General features: G+C 31.0%; 1 protein-coding gene across 2 annotated transcripts in view; it reads left to right on the top strand.

Annotated features, from left to right (window-relative positions):
* Positions 1-2,131: 2,131 nt before the first annotated feature.
* Zip48C (Zinc/iron regulated transporter-related protein 48C) overlaps positions 2,132-21,915 on the top strand; it is a 163,146-nt gene continuing 143,362 nt past the window's right edge. The window contains exons 1-4 of one of the 2 annotated variants that reach the window (XM_076407443.1): positions 2,132-2,346; positions 5,258-5,492; positions 12,707-12,838; positions 20,412-20,634. In XM_076407443.1, coding sequence (XP_076263558.1) covers positions 2,239-2,346; positions 5,258-5,492; positions 12,707-12,838; positions 20,412-20,634 — 698 coding nt within the window. In that variant the 5' untranslated portion in view covers positions 2,132-2,238. The remainder of the gene's footprint in view (positions 2,347-5,257; positions 5,493-12,706; positions 12,839-20,411; positions 20,635-21,915) is intronic. The other variant, XM_076407444.1, reaches the window with a different exon arrangement.

Raw genomic sequence — 21,915 nt, 5'->3', positions numbered from 1 at the left:
TGAGATTTTCCCTATTTTAATTTACCTAATTTGGTTCCTTGATATAATAATTTTATTTATTTTAAAATTTCACCGTGTGAAAAACTGAAAGGATAACCGAACGGGCAAAACCGCTTTTATTTTAAGCAATACTTGGAAAATAGTCTGTGTTTCTTGTTTTCTTAGCCTTCTGAGAGCTATAAATAGTTCGAGACAAGTTGTTGTAAACTAGAAACTTTATATTGAATGTAAAAAATGTAGTTACTGGTGTAAATATATTAAGATTGTGCCTCAAAATAGATCTGTATAATTTTAGTTTTGTTCAAGGCGGTGTTTTTGAAGGCATTACCAGAATGTTAATAGTCATCAGTCATTAGTAGCAACCAAATAAACTATTCTGTAACAGAAAATATACTTGTAGTTGGTTTCAAGCTCGTTTACAATTAGTAACAAAAAAAATCAAATCTAAATAGGCAAAATTTTCTCTTTAGAACAATTTTCAGTTTTCACTTAACGTCTTTTCAGAGTTTTTTGGCAAAAAATCTTTCGGAAATAGTAAAACGAGCACATATACATGTTGCTTTCGCGGCTATAACACTTGTTTCCAACACAATTCTGTTACAATAAGCTTGTAAATAATTACGTTTTGTAGTGAAATATTTTTACATCCCGACAATACCGAAACTTATGTAAACGTCAAATAAAATTTGCAATTGTTAATCAATTATTAAATAAATTAATTCTTTAAATTTCAAAATGGGCTTTATTTGAACCCTTTATACGTGACGTTGACAATGACAGTAACAATTATTATATCACGCATCACTATTTTATTATCTAAAATGTACAGATCGTATTATTAGAGATTCGGTAAGTTTGTATTCATCAAACTAGGAAGGGATTGTAAGTTAAATTAAAACTGTAATTTATTATTATAAAATTGATTCCATAAATAAATAAATTCTTTAAATTTACCTCATGTTTTATTGTCTTTGTTTATTTTAAGTTAGGTTGCTTTTAATTACAATTTATTTTTTTATTTTCTATATTGACATTTTTTTCTTAAATATTTGTTTTATTAATGACTGTATATTTTGCTGTTTATTGGCAATTTTTAATTTTAAATTTAGCTAATTATTCCTGCTAAGAGTACAACGTACACCAAAACTAAATAGAATAAAAATAGTATTTAAATAATAGATATAAAAAAGTTATAACCTACAATGGTTATTAGTTTTTTTAATAACATTAAAATTATTAATTTACATTACAACATAACAAAGAAGACAAGAATATCTTGCAACGGATATCTTAATGAACCATTCCTTCTTCCTTTATATGTATCCCTTTATATTGATTAATATATTTGCCCTAAATCTTTATTCTATGGATACGCTTCTAATAATTAGTAACATCTAGGTATAAATTATATTTAATTATGTGGGATTAGACATGATAATTATTCTTAAATAAAAATGATTACTTAAATTTATGTTTGTATTACTGTAGTAATTCTTATATAAACTGACCGTTACATAAATGTCATTGAATTTGACATGACATTATTAAAGAAAGCCTACTGAAGACTGAAGAGAAGTTTCATAATAGAAATTTAATACTTGAAATCATATCAAAGTTATCAAAATACTGAAATCCAATTAAGGAATTATTTAGATTATTAATAATGATAAATAAAATGATTAGATCTCCTAACAAATTCATTTAATTGAAAAATAATATTCAGTCTCAATACCAGAGGTTTTAAACATAATTGCCCAGGTCATTCACCATTTGATCAAGATCACTTAATAATTTTCATAATTTAACTTTACATTAAGAGTACATTTTGTAAAAAGTTAATACAATTAATAATAACATACTAATGCATTTTTCTCTACAATTGCTTGAAACACTTTTTTATATCGACAATATATATTCAATAAGAACAAATTTTATCAGAAAGTTATATCAAAAAAACATCTTTTAAACCATTTCTAAATTCACGATTATGATTTGTTTTCGACCCATCGCCTGATTATTCCGACATGTTGAAGAAATAATAATAATTATCATATTTTGTCAGCTTTTTAAATACCGACGAAGCGCGCGAGATTACGGGACGCCGGCGCATGTGCCTTGACGTGTTTGTGACACGTTTCATAAATTGAAGAGTGGGCGCTAGCATGGCAGTCGGTGTCGGTGCGCGGATTTGTTGACGCGAAATTTACTTGTTCAAAATTGTAACCGAAGACAATAACGATGCTACAGGGCTACTCGCCGGTTATGCAGGCCTTTTTAGGCACCCTATTCACCTGGGGATTGACCGCTTGCGGAGCATCACTTGTTATAGTGATAAGAGGATCTCAGGTTAGCGACATAACCTAACTTGTCAAAACACGGATGTAAACAAACAGTCCCCGATGTTTCAGTGTTGTTTTCCTTGATGTTTTCATGTTGTTTTGTTCCAGTAATGTTGAATATTGCGAGGTGTTTGATGTTCGTATTTATTTATGCTTAAAATATGGTGGCTTCCATTTAAATACAACGGAATTAAAAGGAATTTAATGATAGTTCATTTTAAGCCAATTAATGAAAAATGCCCTTTATTTATATTTAGATCTTTAGTATAAGGATTGTCATAATGGCAAACAAATCTAAATTAAAAAATACATGATTTTATGTAATCAGAGTAAGTTAATTTTTAATAAGTCACATTTTATGGAAATAAGGTGGTGAAATATGAATTCATTACTATAATTTTAATGGAATACATTAATTTAATATTAATAGAAAGTACCACGGTCTATTTCAACATATATACTATGGTAAAATCAATGATTTAGATGCAATGTTATGCTATGCATTAGCATAAAATATTTCAGTTTTTTGTGGTTTCAATTTATTCAGACAACTCATTTTATTCTGATGAAGTACATGATGATTGAGTCAATTTGTTTTAAGAAATATGACAGTTTCTATCAGATCTTGTTGGAAACATAATAAAACATATCTTTACTTAAGAAACAATGTATATCGAGACAGTTAATGGGAAAGTTTCCTGTTCGTTTAACTTATAGAATTAAATTTTTATATACATATAACATTTAAATGCCTTTAAATGTATTAAAACAAATAAATTAATTTTCATGGTGGTGATGATATAATATATTGTATTGATTTATATTGTTTTTTGTCTTCAGTGTTTTAAAATCATATATACACAATAAAGTAAATATATGTCTTTATGGTATTATTATTAAAAAACCTAATATTATGTTGCATCACTGTTTTTAGCTAATATGGAATTGAGTTATATTTTTCATATTTAATTGTTGATATGGTGTATAGTAATATGTATCATGTAACAAGACTTATATGTAATCTGAGTATCCCTTGTTTTTATTCTGTTCAAAGAAAATAATATGTTTAAGCTTCTTTGTTGATATATGCACACTATTATTTTATCTAAATTTAATGCACAAATATTTGTTACTACATTCTGTTTGTTTTTCATATATGTTATGCAAAAACTTAAAATTTTGCTGGAGTGTCATTCGCTTTACTGATAATGAATCACACAATCTATCTTTTTATTATCAGGATATGTCCATTCTTACACTCCTATCGATTGCGTTCTGTTTACGTCAGTAGCGACTTGTAATACTAACTGATTAATAAGTTTTTTATTATCAATATAAATGTAATTGTCTATTTTAGATTATAGCTTGATTTTAAGAATAGCTAATTATTTTCCAGAATTATATCATGCAAATACTGTTCAGTTGATATCTTTCAGTCCTTATATTTATACATAGTTTGATTGCATTTTTTTTATGAATATAGGCACTAATCTTGATCATTCTTTATCCTGCGCAACAATAGTATGACACATAATTTGAAGCTCTTATCATTATAGGGCTACAAATATTTTGTTGTTAATTTCAATGTCTTGAGACCAATGATTGTTTTAAATAGAGATGAAGGATTATGTATTATTCCTATAATTTCGTTCATTTTATTTTGCCTTATATCTGACAATCTTCTTCAATATTTTGGCAATGCATACCTGTCTTAAGTAATAATCAGAAGGTGCTAAATCCGGTTGCAGGGTTTACAAAAAATTTTGGCATCCCAACAGTGTATTTTTCAATTTCAGTGCATTTGTTCGTCAGAATTGTTTTATTTGCATCAGCACTGTGGTATCATATGATTGATAAATTAAAATCCGGATTGTCAATAATGAAATATGAGTGGTAAAAAGGGGACCTTAATATATAACAAAAACATTATACACTAGAGATAAGACTAAACACTGCCTACATTGGTAGGAATTTAACTGATTACAAGCACATTTTCTTGATTTGAATATTATAATAGGAAAAGTGACTAGTTATTATTCAATGTTTATATGGAAAATAATAAATATAGAAAAATTCAGAGGAATTTCCGAATTTATACTAATAAAAATGTTTATTTCCCTCTAAATTTGGATCACTTATACGAATGAATTACTTGATTTGACGAAAATTGTCAGAGGAAGCTAGGCATGGAATATAAGGTAGAAAAAATCGGGCTCAGAACTGAGAACAGAGTCTGAACAGATTTTTAAACAAATATAATTTTTTCTTAAGTAAATTTTGTTTCTATTTCATGACTTTTCAATATTCGCCCAAATGGAATTTTGTATACTGAACACAACTTTTTGTAATTAAATTTACTTTAATATAATTAGGATATCCTGGATATAAAAGAATACATTTTAATAATTTTATTTGATTCAGTTAATTAAGACTGGATATACTATACGTCCAAATTTTAGTAACTAATTACAGTAAATGTTAAATTAATGTTTGGGATGTCTAAATATATCAAGCTTGGAACCTTGTTAACGTTAATAAGAATCCTTTTACTTTATAATAAGGTATAAGTCATTCATGATTTCGTGTTTATTATATTTAGCATCATTAAACTTGCAAATTCGATTTTAATTTGTTATTTATATGATTCAGAGAATATTTTGATATTTTGATACTTGATTAATGTGTTAAGGGTTATTTACCTAATATGCTGTAGCATGTTTTTTTTATATACAATAACAAGGGGATGTCATACCTTCGTTAAATATTTTTACATATATTTCACCCGTTTAAAACAATAAACAAACGTATCATTCGATCGTATTTAATTGAGTTAATTAATAAGAAACATTTGGGTCTGGCTGTATCCATCCGAACGCTGATCGAACCGGATCACCAACTAAATTGGATTTGGTTTTCAGAGAAAAGTGCTGGATGCTAGTCTTGGATTTGCTGCTGGTGTAATGGTGGCCGCGTCGTTCTGGTCGCTGTTATCTCCAGCCATCGAGCTAGCGGAAAACTCCAAAATGTACGGCGAGAATGGAGAGTATGCTTTCGCTCCGGTAGCCCTGGGCTTCATCTTGGGTTCGTTATTTGTCTACGGTGCTGATGTGTTGATCACAGTATTGGGTGTTCATTCCCCTAATATGATGCTAGGTAAGTTCAATTTTGTATGAATATTGAGATTAAAAATGGCCTGATCATAAATGAATTTATAGTTTTTAATAAAATATACCTATTCTTTGACATATTTCCACTATGTCTCTTTAGAGTTATCCAAGTTTAGAGAAATCCTAATATTATGTTAGCTACCTCTAGACATGCAAATTCTCTACAATTGTGAAGATAACTTTTAGAATTTTAGTAACTTTTTGAATAAAAAAGTGATTCTGGTACAAAACCGCTGTGGTTATTGAGGAACGTCCAATAACATAAAATCAGTACTATCAACGTGTTCTTTTGTTGACATCTAATAACACTTATACCAACAATAGTATATTGGTTATCATCATCCAACAGCTAGCCTGACCTATGAACGGAAACTGTTATAAAACTATTTTTGGACAAATTTTATCGATGATGTTCTTCCTGATTCTGTTACATCAGACTTAAAAAAATCAACACGGCGTATACCACCTATTAAGGTGAATAATTTTAAATGGGCAAGCAGTTTTTTTAGTGATTTTGTTTATGTTTCAATAACATCGAAATTGTTTCGTGATAGTGCAGTGACTGAATGTGGAACGTTTTCCGACGTAGTGTGGGAGTATATTTTTATAATTATGAAATTATCAGGCAGATGACGTAAGGAAATACCAACCGTTGTCGTGAAATATGTTGGAAAGTTTTGGATGATATTCGAATTATTATTTTCAGTTGTTTACTAAAACATTTCTTCCGCAAGCTGTTGTTTATAGGTGTTATTTTACAGTATATATTAGCATTGAGAACTATCGGCTGAAATTGACTATCGACTGTTTAGTAATCGATAACTTTTTACTATCGACTGTTTCAGTCGCTATTTTTGGTTCGACTGATTTACTGCTTTTTGCTAGTGACTGTTTCAGTCGACTACTTTCAGTCGCTATTTTCTGTCCGAATGATTTTATTACTATTTACTATCGACTGTTTTAGTCGTATACTTTCAGTTACTGTTTTTTGTTCTACGAGAGTCAAAAAATATATTAACGGTAAAGAGGTGATAAACTATATTTAATATTTATATTAAATATTTCTAATAAGTAGATTTTCTGACAGGGAAACTCTTCTTTAATATCTAATAATTTATTTTCTTGATTATTAATACATACGAGAAAATAATGATGGTCACCACACTTTTTGGTTAAGTTTTGTTTTATCAGCACGTAAGACAGAGTAATCTTTTTTAGATTTATGTATTTTTGTTATTTTATAACTTTGCAGTAGAATGATGCGTTCAGCGAAACGTTCTATGGTTATGCTATCTGCAATTAGATGTCATCAATAAAAGACAATCCATATTTTTGGATTCTCGATTTAAAAAAGCGGTATTTGTTATCTCAAATAATACTGATGCAATACAAGAAGTTATCACAAAAGAGGTATCTTCCATTTTAACTTCAAAATATATAAATATGGTTCTGGAACTTAAAATTCCAGACGCCAATACTGACGAAGAATGTATTACATTTGAAGATATTTTGATAAAAAAAACTATTAGAATGAAATAAATAATTACACCAAGTATTATAAGAACAAATAACCGATGGTTCAGCAAAGATCATTGCGACATTTATTATTATGTAAATGTAATATAAATAGTTTTAAATTGCTAAATAAAAATAGATAAGAATTTATTAATATAGACGTTTATCTATGTCTTTTTCTACTTGTGTGAAAGTTAACTTATGATACAACGTTTCGTTTTTTTTTGTTTATTTTATCCTATTAAACACACATAGTGTAAAGTACGATCTTTGATATATATGTCTTATATTTCGAGCGTTACGCAATCTGAACAAATGTTAATGGTTTTAAAGTACCGTTATAATTAGAACACTTCTGGCATCACTAATTGTGATGGTCACTGTACAGTTTAAACTTTTACGTATGATTTCGTTTAAATATTTTAAACGTTTGTTTTCCAAAAAGAATCAATGGCTGGGAAAATATTTGGGTTAAACATTGCATTTAATTAAGAAAAATACTGTTGACTGAAGTCTTGTAGTGAACTTGCTCTAAATTAGTCATTATATACTGTCATAATTCATTATTACTTATTTAACATGGGTGTCGAATTTTTTCATAGGTTTTACGACTCATTAGAGCCATCTGAGTAATAAGCATGTGTAAATATTAGCGAGAGTTTTTCAGATATTTTCTTGGAGTTTACAACTATATTTAAAATCGGACTATATTTGCAACCTTTCTTATTTTAAAAACGATGGTACGTCCTCAGATACAAGACTGATTGATTAATATATTAACAAATTATAGAACGTTTTTGAACAGCAGAGTTTACGATATTCTTGATTACCAGAACAATTTTTAGTGTTATATTTTACTAAAACTTGGCTTAATTTTTTAAAGTTAATGTAGCAAATCTTATAAGATAATCAGTTCAAAATATTAGACGTGCAGTTGAGCATTATCAAACCGCAAGTTTCTTTCACTACGACATTCACATATTATTTAAAATATGGCGCAAGGTTACGCAAAATTAAGTTCTTTGTCTAATTTGTAAATAATATACATTTGCTATATAATATGTAATATTTACGTTATATGTCTAATGTTAGGTGCATTTATTTGCTTTGTTTGATCTTTTTCTACTTAAAAAAGCATTTATTGAGAAGTATTATTACTTGGTCTCATTTGGATTCCACTTCTTCATGTCACTGCAGTAAGCTTTAATGAATGAACAATTCAAAACTTGTTAATACTGGGCCGCGTAAATTAGCCGAGCATTATCAAGATGCAGTTTTTTGCGACTGTATTTACATATCATTAGGGAGATGGGCACAAGGTAATAGAAAACGATGAACAATATCTCCAAGAATAACACCATTCTTGTGTTTTATTTTAATATGTTGATAATATGATTATGTTAATTAAAATAATTGATAAAATAATTATTAATATATTGGTGAATAATTGAGTTTTTGCAATAAAAGCTTGCAACGCCCCTATAATTTATCCGTCAATAGGTAACATTCAAAAACTGGGAAGGTGGATCAATTTTGAGTTGACCAACACAACTTAATTAATGAAGCAACAGAAATTATTTTTGTGGAAAATTGTAACAGTTTAATTAAAACTCCTTCTAATGAAGAAATTACTAATTACGAATGAGAAATTACTTCGTGATCAAAGAGTCTATCCAGATGGTAAGGAAGCAGGAAAGTCATATTGCTGTACTATTCTCGATATACCCCAGAAAACCTTCTTGAACCAAACATATTCACGATACCCTTTAATTCTTTATGGATAAACATTTCAAAATTCTCGACATATAATTAGCGCATGGATTTATTAAACAATCAACTAATCTACAAATATCTTTTTTATCAAGCAAGGCGAATATGGAATTAATACATCAGTATGTATTTCCTAAATTAAAGTAAAACCAAACTGCTTAAGCTAAATGAATAAGAATAAACTCATCCATTAAACAAGTTTGTGTAGTTTGGTTCGATTCATTCTTCTGATTTCCTGCGTGTTGTCCAGTAGCTGTATTACTTCCACGCTGCTGTGATTTAGCAACCTTATTTCATGTTATAAGTCGAAGACTTGGATTTCTTCGTATAGACACCATAGGTCCAAATTGTCTTTAGTTGATTGACTGATAAACCAATGTCTTTGATTTTAAGTCAAGTTGAGAGTATCTTCCGACTAACCAGTACCGTTGCTTGTCTTTGAGTCTAATTTGCTCTGCTTTTTGTCGAATATGATGTTTCCAATTTAACCTACCATCGAGATGTATTCAGAGGTTTTTAGCTGATTTTGCTTGACGAATCGGGCATCCGTCAAGTTACGTTATTAGGTTTCTATCATTTCGCCTCAACGCAAAATTAACATGGGCAGATTTGGAGCTATTGAGCTGTATTTTCCAGTCTCTAGTCCATTTGTAGATCTTTTTGACTGCTTATACTTTTTCTACAGCCTGAAATAGCGAAAGATCTTTTGTCATGATATCTGTGTCGTCGGCAAATCTTCCAAGAAATGTTTATTTTGTTGTTGGGATATAGGTATTATATAGTAGATACAGGAGTGGTCCCAAGACACTACTTTGTGGATCTCCATGCGAAATACGCGGTGAAATTTGCATTTACATATTATTTTTTCGTTCACATTTTATAGTTGTGTATTTTTTACATGAAAAATTTTCTGTCCGATATGTAACAGTTCATACATCTAATATATTGTTAAAAATATCCATTACATTGTACGATTATACTTGATGAAAATAATCGCTGAAATAATATATGTTATACAAAAAAATCACAGACTAAAATCATCACATCTAAAAACTCACATCTAAAATATTATTAACAGTGTCAAGTTCAAGTTTTTTATTGAAAGAAACTTAAATGAGGGTACATTTTTCTCGGCCATTATTAATTATTTATATTGATTTGTTTATAATTTCGATATTTATCGCACTAGGTAAAGGTCATCATCAATGTTGCTTTAATTACCCGATATATAGTATGTTGGATTTTCTTGGAATAGATAGTAAGTGCTACTAAGAACAGTATATAGGAACGTTCGGTAATTTACGTATAATCTTAGTTGTATAAATGTCAATGCCACTAGGCAAATTTTAAAAATGTGTTTAAAAATTCAGCACGCTTTGCATCACCTTGATTGTCGAAATATTCGGTTCAGTTTTTAACGTAAATATTAGCTTAATGGCTTTTGTTTAAGTTCTTCATTGTGTAATGTCTATTAAGTTTATCAGACATTTTGGTGTTAAGTGATTAATTTCAATATATTCGAAATATTTATGATTTTTGTGCGACCTTGGAGGTTTTGCAGTTTCAAGCGTCGTATCCTTCTTCATACACACCTAAGATTCTAGCTCGTAATTTCTTAAATAATTGATGACGATTAATCTGTTATAATCAATTATGGAGTTTGTGCACTTATTTTCATTTAAGTAGCAGCATCGCTTGAAACATGTGCTGAACTGACATGAATAAATCATTCATCAGGAACATCAAAACAATTTCAGTCCCAGCAGTTCTTATATTTTCTAGGTCTATAAATTAGTTTCAAAGAATTGTTTAAAATTTGAAGCTTTTGTAAAAAATCAGTAAAGTGCATTTTATTCAAAATATTGTCCAGCTTTTTTTTTTTTCGTTTACTAGAATGACCAGCTAGAACCAAATGGTCTTCGGCTGATGTCGCTTCAGGTTCGGGATATGATGTTTTGCCGGCGACAGGGAACCTGGGGTACGACTGGGACTGTCGTAGTTTGTTTACTACCGGGATTTGTGGACGGGTAGGGATTTTATTAAGGTGTTATCGTGTTCTAAGGTTCCTATGGAGAACCTCACACTGGGCATGTTCATGAAGTTTTTCACAAACGGGATGCCTGATTCGAGGTGTGTATTGACGTTCCTCATACACCATGGGGCTCTGAGTAACGCACAGACGTTCTTGGATTGGAACACTTGGAGTGTATGTGGAACACCTGTGCTCCATTGAGGCAGATTGGACGGACTAACATTTTATACAGAGTCGCTTTCTGTGGGATTGGGAGATATTGTCCAGCGATAGCTGCTACTTTTTAACCGACTTCGAAAAAGGAGGAGGTTCTATGTTCGGCTGTATATATACTTTTTTAATGTATATTCGCCGATTTCTCCGTCAATTGTGGGCCGATTTTCAAAATTCTTTTTTTATTCGAAAGAGTAAAAGGGACAAAATCAGAATCTGTTGGGGAGAACGGGGAGAAATCGAGGAAAACGCTCAAATTTCAAAGGCAGGTACAAAGTTTGTACATATTTTTTATCTGAAATAATCGGATATTTGTGTATAATGTTGAGCTGATGTGACGGAAAATCGGAAGTTCTTCAGTGCAAAGGCAATTCTGTTTGCTTTTTAAGCACTAACTGCATATAATATCTCATAGAAATATTGTAGACAACTGCTTTTATGGTGTAACGGTTAAAGCTTTCAGCTCCCAAACAGAGGTTGCGGGTTCGATTCCCGGCGGGGAAAATAACTTTTTGTTGTTGGTGCTACCTAGACTGGGAAGCGGACCCTGGGACCTGAAGCTCTCTTTATTTTGAATCGTCGTTTCTTTATTCTTATTTTTTCTCATACGGACTGCACCTTTACTTGGCTTACTTACCGTTATATTTAATTAAAAAACTGCGTAATTTGTTGAATAAATATCTAACACTAAATAGCGGAAAATAAAATATTTTTAACAAAAAAATTGAACCGACTTCAGAAAAATAAATAAGGAGCTCACTAAAAGGTAAAAAATAATCAAAGTTAGATTTTTAACACAAAAAAAAGTCTTAAAATAAAATGTGTACATAATAGTCGTTGTAATAACTAAATGAAAATAAACAAAAGCCTTATTTAACCTATCTACTACACGTATCTTATATTCTACTGTATACACACAATTTAGCTTAATATCTACCTAAACCTATTTATCTATATATCATTACTAGTCGGTACCGAGCACAAACAATACCAAAATAATAATATAATTTTGTGACATATACACAAAATTAAATTACGAACAGAAGAAATCTAATTTGTTGTAATCACTAAGTAATCAAAACCAAGTTGTAATCAACACAAGTTGTAATCACACCCACTTCTAAGTGATTGGTTGGTAGTGAAAATGATATTGTAAATAGATAAATAAATAAAGATTGTTTAATGAGATTGTCTTATTAAATTCTGCTATTTTGAGATGTTATGCAGAGGGTTGCATGTTTTTTCTAAACAGAAATTAATCTCGAAATATTAAATATTTTATAATTTTATATAGACCTATTATAGAATGGTTTAGAATAATAATATATTATAGATTAGATACAGAATAGATATTATAGACACTTAATTAACATGGATATGTTATATGATATGGAGATTAAAATTAAACAATCGCAACGTTTTTTTCGGTGTAATTTACACTCACTCTAAGCCTTATTAAAAACTCAGTATATAAAAAGAACAGAGTCCTTCATAAAAAGATTTTTTATTAATGAATTACGTTAAAGCTTCTGGATTTTAAGAGGGTGTGTAATAAGGAACATAATGGAGAAGAAAAAAGTTATTTATATGTAGACATTATCGCATTTCTAGCTCTTTCATATAACTTAATAATGGAGGTCTTTTTGTGATTATGTGATTTTATTTTACAGCGCTACACGCAACTAATAAAGGAAAGAGTAGAGACGGATCAAGGCGTGACTCCACGCACTTGCCATTGCCTGACACGACTGCCATTGAGGGGTTCTCAGATATGGGGGGTAGTCGAGTACATCGAAGGAGGGGTAAGTTATATTTTTACAGAAAATTTCTTGGTTTCCTTGCTGATAGCACAAGTAATAGTAGTCTATAATCATATTTTATAAATTGAAATAAGTGGAGTTTGTTGCGATTTACTAATGATTCACATAGGGAACTCCAGTTTACGGGGTTTCTTGTTTTTTAATTCCAGGAAATCTGATCCATTTACATAAACTGTCAAATAAGATATTTTAGTTCGCAATATCAATCACGTATTTTGTTTCCTTTAAATGAAGCCTTTGCTTTGTAACAATTAATAAAAATTAGGTGTAAGATCTAGAATGTGGCAGAATAATGTGTAAGTGAATAATCGTAGTTATATTCAGTGTTGTGAGAAATACAATGCAAAAATGAGGAATTTATGGAACGAGCGATATCTCATATACATTTTTTCTGGTCATTCGTTGCTTTTGTTCAGTATTTTTGCTTTGTCCTCGCCCGGATCAATGAACCATCCTCTGAAAGTTTTGTTGCCATTTTCAACATATTAATTTTTATCTTCGACCGTCTATAGTCATCGATCATTTTTTAATATTCTATATTCGATATTATATAACAGGTCAATTGAAAAGTCTCCGGCCTACCATAGTAAAACACATTTTTTTTGCAAAATTACTTTTTTTTTATTCAACATAATTCCCTTGGATGATACACTGATTATAGCGATTCGTTTTCACTGACTTGTGACACGGTGTATTGTCTTGGTGAAGCAGCACTCTCTTTTTTTTTTAATGCGGCCGTTTTTTGGCGATTTCGTCCTTCGAAAACTGCCCAATAACGCTATTTAATAGTCGCTGTTGAGGGTCCTTCCTTTTTCAAGGTAGTCATGCGCATCCCGAAATGCAGATGCCATAATCTTGCCAGCGGATTGTTGCGTTTTCCCACGATTTAGAGCGGGTTCATCGTGTGCAGTCCACTCGAATGATTCTCAGTTGGACTTCGGAGTGAAATAATGGAGCCATGTTTCATCCATTGTCACGTATTGACGCAAAAACTCGGGTTTATTACGCTTGATCATCTTCAGACACTGCTCCGAATCATCAACTCGTCGTTGTTTTTGGTCAAAAGTGAGCTCGCGCTGCACCCATTTTGCACAGAGCTTTCTCATACCCAAATATTCGTGAATGATATGATGTACACGTTCAGTTGATATCTTTAGAGTCTCTGCTATTTCATTCAATTTCAATTTACGATCATTCAAAATCATTTTGTGGATTTTTTAATATTTTTGTGCGTCCACTGAATTCACCGTTTTCGGTGCTTATTTTATTACGTCTAAACTTAGCATACCAATCCTTGATGGTTGATTTTCTTAGGGCAGTGTCTGGAAACTCGGCATCAAGCCAAGTTTTTACTTCAATGTATGTTTTCCCTTCAAACAGCAATATTTTATCTACACGCGGGATTCCTTTTTATCCATTTTTTTCACAATAATAAAAGTTGCTTCACTCAAAATGCTATAATTCACAAAGTAATGATCTGACAGCTGTCAAATTTATACACGCATCTTTTGAGGGTTAGGGCTAACTAAAAACCATATGGATTTAATTCTAGTAGCGCCATCTATATGTCAGGCCGGGAACTTTTTAATTGACCTATTATACGCAGAGTGAATGTTGCACGTGTAGATTTTATTTCGTTTACTTTACGTCACATTGAACCCAGTGCATTGCAGTGCGGGACCCCTAAATATATTGGATGTAATCGTCTTCTTTTGTAGTAAAATGTCGATCTGTGAGGTAAGATTTTAGTAACTGAAAATGTAGTCGAGGGAAGGAGTTTCTTAATTTAATCTGTAACCCTGTGTGCCATATTTTATCAAACACCTAAGATATGTACAGGAATGCTGCCGAGTAATATGTTTTTCGATATTTCGCATTCAAGTCGATATTTGTTTTTTTTTACAAGTCATAAACACTTCTTCTATACTCTCATGCTTATTACGAAGTCCAAATTGATATTCTAGAACAATTTTTCTTTTTTCTTTTAAATTATTGATCCTCTTTATGCCTAATTTCTCAAAAACCTTCGAGATTATCGGTAGAAAATTTATAAGCCGGTAGGATGTGACATCTGATGTTTTTCGTGCTTTGAGAATCTTTATTTTTGCCACTTTCCAAATGCTAAGAAACTTATTCATTCGGAATGTTGTGTTAATTATAAATGTTAATAATTTTACGCCCTTCTCTGATAGTTCTTGTAATATTCTTCCGGTTATTTGATCATGTCCCGGAGCATTTTTACAATTTGATAAGCTCTTATCGAATAGTCTTATTTTTATTGTTGAGTGTTCGGCATATATTCGACTAATTTTCATTCATTTGACTTGGTCAGTGATGTTGTAGATCATTTCAATTAAAGTTTATCATTATAATTTGCGTATTTGTCGTATTTATGCGCTGAAAATGGATTTCATTACCATTTAACATTTTATTATAAAGTTATATTTAATCCTGTTATCTGCTCGTTATGCTCTTACATAATATAAAATGCATTTAATTTATTTTAAACGTTATTATTTCCGATGCTTGGAAAGGTCATATTAATTTTGTTAATATAGGTATTTTTTAAATCTATAAATAGGTGTTATAAAATTGTATAATTTTGAATGTTACTAGATTTCACAGTTTTTTCGCTGAAATTTCAAAACAATGAGTGTATCATTATAAGTGGTTTCTCTTCTAAAATAACAGTTTTTCATTTGTTATTGTTAAATTAAATGTTGTTATTGAAAAAAATCTGCTGTCGCTGCCCATTAAACACTTTTAGAAAGTGTTGCAGATGTTGATCCTTCTATTTGAATTGTCACCTTTGGTTTAAACTCTTTAGATGTGGTCAATGATAAGGAGCAACCTGGATGCCCACATATGCTCATTCGAAGACAATGAATTACAATACTTTCTGACGATAAACTAACTCCAAAGAATTTTCAGACCACTGGCAGCTGAATATTCATATGGTGCCATCGAAAGGTGTAGTGCATTACGAACTACTAAAACCAAATGAAATTGTTACTGCAGATACTAGCTGAAGCAATATATGCAATATCATCGAGAGGGGCAAGTGAAACAATAAATATAAAATAGTCTTTCTCTACATATATAGCACCAATTTCTCTGAATAAATTCTATTATACCTCTAAGACCAATCTGTAGCTTCAAATGTATTGAATGCTTCAATGAAATTAAATTAAAAGCCTATAAAATAGTTTTGGAAAGTTGTAAAATGGGACCCCATAAGATAACTGAGTAATTATTGTCAAGTTAATACAGTAGGTCTCATTATTCAGTAAGTAGTAGTTCGAATTTTGTTGGATGTTTTTTTTTTAATTTTAAATATTATGCTATAGTAGTTCAAGTGGCTTTTCGAACATGCAAATGCTATTGAAATACCAGGTAATTTTGTTACCTAAATTGTTATCAGCTAAAATCGACGAATGTTAAATATTTCGTTTGTTTCATTATACTATAGACTTAATAATGTCAATGTGTTATCAGTATGTATTTTCCAAATTAAAATAAAATTAAACTACTTAAGCTAAATTTAAGAGTAACAACTATACACTCTACACGTTCATGTGGTTTAGCTTCAATCTTTTGATTTCCGGCGTGTTCTCCAGTAGCTGTATTGCTTCCACGTTGCTGTGATTTAGCAATCTTATTTCATGCTTTAATGCAAAATCTTGGATCCCTTCGTATATCAATTTGATTTCGAGGTGCAGCTCTTCGTTGGTTACATATCTATCAGTATTAATCGAGGAACTTTGTTTTGGCTGCGTTGGATTACTAGTTGGTTTGATGTTGCACTCCATCCTTTGAGTCTAATTTGTTCTGTTTTTTGTCTAACATGATGGGCATCCGTCAAGTGATATAATTAGGTTTTATCATTTCAGCCTAACGCAAAAATTAACAGGGACAGATTTGTAGATTTTGTTGACTGCTATTTATACTTTTTCTACAGCCTTAGGATGAATGAATAATAAATATGAATAAATGACGAGTGTAGGTGACTGGACTGGATGAAATAAATTAAAAATTATAATTTTCTTTCTGTCAAGGTACTAATCCGATTACTTATTAAAAGTTTAAGTACGTTGGCAGTTCTCTAAGTGTTTCTAAGTAAAAATAGAATAGTGTGCAATTAGTTCAACCATTGTATTTGGGGAAACAATTGTGTCTATATTGTCAATGATGTTATCTAGTACGTGCAGTAGCGGCAGTACTGTTTACTTATTATTTGTCTATATTACACAAATATATTTATTACATATTTTGCCACTTCAATCTCAGGCGTGTTTGACGGCGGCTTAGTCGGTTATTAAAACTTAATCCCCAAGGTAGTAAATTTCTCTTAATTGTCTAGAAAGACGGAGGCTGAGTGCAAATTATATGTTTGCGTTATTATGGTGATTTATTTAAGATACAGCTTGACGTGATGGCGAAATCCAGCGGAATTAAATGGCTTTACATTAAATACATTTATTGACTTTTGAGTGACAATGTACAGGTGAAGTTTTTTCTTTTACTCGCTGTTAAAACCTGAGATATACTACGAATCGAGCTTGGTTTATCTAGATTATCTTACATATATTGCTGCTTGCGTGTATTCTGAACATTTCTGCTATAAATGGAATTAAAAAAAAAACTGATAGAATATATATTTGTAAATATGTTTCAGCATGTATCCATCTATTTCGAAATAAGCAAGCGTACGTTCAAACTACTACATTGTATCTTTCACAAATCTTCCAGTTTATGGCCCAGTGTTGTCATGTCAAGATTGTGTCGTCAGTAAGTGTTTAATTCGATTTAGCAACTTTTAATGCACTATACCATTTTGATCCACTCATATTCACAGCAGGCTGACCATGCATATTGCACTTTATCAATGCATATTGAATGGCTCTTCTGGACTAACACATGAATTTTTCCATTCGAGATTGTCGCTATAGATCTACTTGTTGTATTTTGTTTATCTATCGCGAATGATGAGTAGGTAGGGGGTTCACGAACGGGATGCCTGATTCGAGAGAGAGGCATTGAGTAACGTGCGGATTTTTTTGGATTGGTGGACTTGGAATAATGCAAGTTGTCTCTCGGAGACGTACTTGTACCACACTTGTGCTCCATAAAGGCACACTGATCGGACCAACATTTTATACAGAGTCGCTTTCTGGTAATAGGAAGTTTACTTTTTCTGCAGAGTAGTGGTGGGTATAGGACGCTACACACGCCATCGCCTTTGCCTCCTTTAGGATTTTTCCATCATGTAGAAATAGTTGATTCATTAATTGATAAGCTGCTTGAAATTTGGGAATTGCATGGCTCGGTGGAATGGAGGTAGGACGAAATGAGACTGTGGTGTTTACATGATATAATCGTTATTTATACAATAGACGATAAGACGTTATATAAATATAATAGATAAAAGAGAGCAGCATAGTTTTACCTGAAATGTCGATGGTGGCACGTCTGAACTGAACGATTCTCAGGGACTGAATGATCTAAAGTATCTTTCAATAATATCCCAGATAAAAGTATCGGGGCTGGCAGATCTTCGTTATCCAGTGTCGCTGATGGCACCCAGCACCTGTTCTACATCTGGGATAATATTTTCCATAAAAGGTTCTTTCAGAATCTGAGCTGGGTTTCATCCAATAAGTCTTGGTTCCCCAGGTCACTCATTGGCATCAAAATCATCACTTATAAATCGTTGAAATCAAAAACGATAAAATATTTGATGGTGTTCTACGGTAGATTTGTTCAAATCAAACAACAAAAGTAAGGAATGTTCAAAATGCAATCTTGAGTGGTCTATAATTAGTGTCTGTATACACAACAATACTAAAAGGAAAAGTGTTGTTTTATATAGAGAAGTTTAAAAACTTTACCAGAAAAACAATTTTACCAATTGATATTGCCGATTTGAGTTTTTTAATGTCTTTTTGTGTTGTTAAGAGATTCTATAATTATAATAAAGCTATTTCTACCTAGAATGAATTTTGGTTCGGTTTTTATGGTAGTTCACTACAAAAATTGATAAATAGGAATCTCGGGTATTGAAAATTGTTGATAAAAAAGAAGCTAAACAGCTGGCTTGATGAGCGTTATAGTACACATTTCCATTTTAAAAAATTAAGAATGTATTTCGAGAGTTGTTTCAAACAAACATTCAAACTATCGTTCATGTTTGTTTCTTTAGTAACATACGAATTCAGTGAAGTAATACAATATTCAATTTGTTTTTTGACTTTCTAAGTTGATTTAAATTCTTGTAAATGTATTGATCTTGATATAAAGTGTTAAAAAAGTGTTTTTATTTTAAACAACGAAATACAAAATACTTTTGCTGTTTTTTATTTTGGTAATAATGAATTCCGCGAAATATCCAACATTCAAATTGATGTTTATTTTTTCTTATAACTGAAAAGCATATAAGCATACAATTATGTAATTATTTTTAGTGATAGTGTCACATTTGCTTTCAAGAATCCTCTGGTTCCTTGATATTGCAAAGATGTATGCGTTATAATCAAGAATGCTTTATTTATATGTTTACAAAATAACGAGTATTTCGAATGGAAATATTTTTCATTGTTTTCTATAACATTGTGGTATCTCTAACAAATAAGCGTCAGATAACAAACTAAATCTGCCATGTTTTGACTAGTAATCCAGTAAAGTGTACTGCACTCACCGAAAGAAGTGGTGAAAATAACTGTTTAGTTAACTCCTGGCCGAGCTGCATACTTTTGTTGCGTTTACACTGAACCTCTATTACGTGGATCTTGTTATTTCATATGTTCAAGCTTTTCGACACTTCTATTTACTAAAATCGAAATAATCATTCCCAGAACACTTACTACGTAGATACAACGCTACAAAATCTTCAAGTTCACGACCTATAGACTGGAAAGGAAACATCCAAACCATTCGATAATTTGGAAGCCATAATTTTTATTTCAAATGTTATTGTCAAAGAATCTTTATAAAATATATCATATATCTAAGATTATTCATAGATAACTTATTTTATTTCGTTTTTATTATTTATTTTTCAGTTTACAGCACAACCTTCAAAATGAGCGCGTGTTATATGACCGTGATACTGATTTACTGACATTCAATTCATATCTTTTATTGTTCATCATTCATTACTGCTATATTTACTGACATAAATAAAAATCTTTATTTTATACGACTGTTTTAATCTCTTGTTCTATATAATGTAGGTGTGATATTTGTAGGATTTGAAATAATTCTGCACTATGAGTAATAAGTCCAAGTATTTCGTACAATGAGAAAGAAAGTGAAACGTATACATATTACATTCATTTATTTATTCATTATATGCTATTTATATTCATTTCTGCTCATCCAGTAGATTTTCTTATAACATTATTTGATTATTATTGAATAGGTTGAATTGACAATTTCTTACTACAATCTAAATACTGATGCAATAAATTTTACGATTTCTCCTATACATATACATACATAGTCCTATTTATTATATATTAAAAAAAAATGTTAACACCGATTTTTTGTCGATCTGCAGTAGGTAAACCGGTAGATAACAAAGAACCAACCGCTGATGGAACTGTTCTATCTCAGAGTTATGATGAGGAATGCAATATTGAGGAAATCCAACATGGACGCTGGAAGCGCATTATGCTCTTGGTGATTGCCATTACCGTACACAACATTCCCGAAGGATTGGCTGTTGGAGTTGGATTCGGAGCTACTGGATCTTCGAACTCTGCGAATTTTGAGACTGCAAGGTGAGTTTAGTGTATAATTTATTTCTTGCTAACATATAATAATGTAAAGTTTATAAACAATCTATAAAAGCCATACCATAAGGTGAAGATAGTCGTATCCTCTAACCCAAGTGTATATTATGATTTTAAATGTCGTATTTATTGTGGTTAAACGCCTGAAGCTCTAAATGAATATGAGTGTTTAATAAAAGGATATAGATAAAATTACATATGTTACATAACTCAAGACTTTAAACTAAATAATAAAATTAACTTTTAGGCAAGAGTGGTAGATGTAACCTCTTTGTTGAATGATTTGTATTTGCTTTTAAAATACGCTTAGACTTTGTCTATCACTTCTTTATTTGAGTGAAACCTCTTTCATTGAAATACATTATTTGCACAGCCCGCAGTTGCTGCAAACAACTTGCAGCATCGTCTGTTGAATTTAATCGTATCCCATGTAAACCTGGGATACGGTGCATTATCTTGACGAAAAATGTTCTTTTACATTTGAAGACGTTTTTCTGGATCTTTTCACTCATTCAATTGATAGTGCCTTCCTCCATTAAAAGCTAATTTTGGCTTTTGATGCACACATCAAAATACACAGACTTCTTTGGTGAGCGGCTTTTACCCACTGCTAACCACTTTTTTACTCTATATTTACCAAGAACATGTACAGTTTTTGCAAAATTCCTTCAGCTGACTTCTATCCTTTTAGTGTGTTTTGTTACTGTGTTTGTTGTTCAGGTCTTCTGGCCGTTTTTTTTAAATTTCAAAAATCATTTATTGATAAAAATTCATACAACATATATCAATCAGATTATTTTTCGTCAGTTTACTTTTTAACATCATTCGAATGACATGGACGTTTCGAAAGAACCGCAACTGTGAATTTTTACAACTCTTTTTCAATGTGTGGCTAGCGTTGTCGCACATAGTGAGGGTTTACATCTGTTACTTATTATTGCGGGTCTTTTTTGCTACAATACGCGCTTCTTTTTTTTCTTTTCGTTCTTTTTTTGTTCAATTGACGTCGGTAGATATGTGTAGTAACAGTTTCGTTCAGATTTAACACATTGTAATAAACTAAACCTTGCTTATTCTACCATACGTACAGCAAGACTTCATTACTATTAAGGGTGTAGATTTAGATAGACCTCCTCGACCAACAAATAATTTTTGCGCTTGAGATTTTCTTAGCAGATCCCCTTTTGATATCCAACTAGCATGCTTGACACTTTTTGTTCATCAACTGCTAAGATGTCTGGAATTCTTTGTCTTTAAACTTTTTTAGTT

The sequence above is a fragment of the Rhynchophorus ferrugineus genome, unplaced genomic scaffold (genome assembly GCF_030347505.1).
Source record: "Rhynchophorus ferrugineus isolate W39M unplaced genomic scaffold, kcgeb_rfMv2 rfM6, whole genome shotgun sequence".
Taxonomy (NCBI): Eukaryota; Metazoa; Arthropoda; class Insecta; order Coleoptera; family Curculionidae; genus Rhynchophorus; species Rhynchophorus ferrugineus.
Note: the sequence above shows the minus strand (reverse complement) of the source record. Positions and strands in the feature narration are given on the sequence as shown.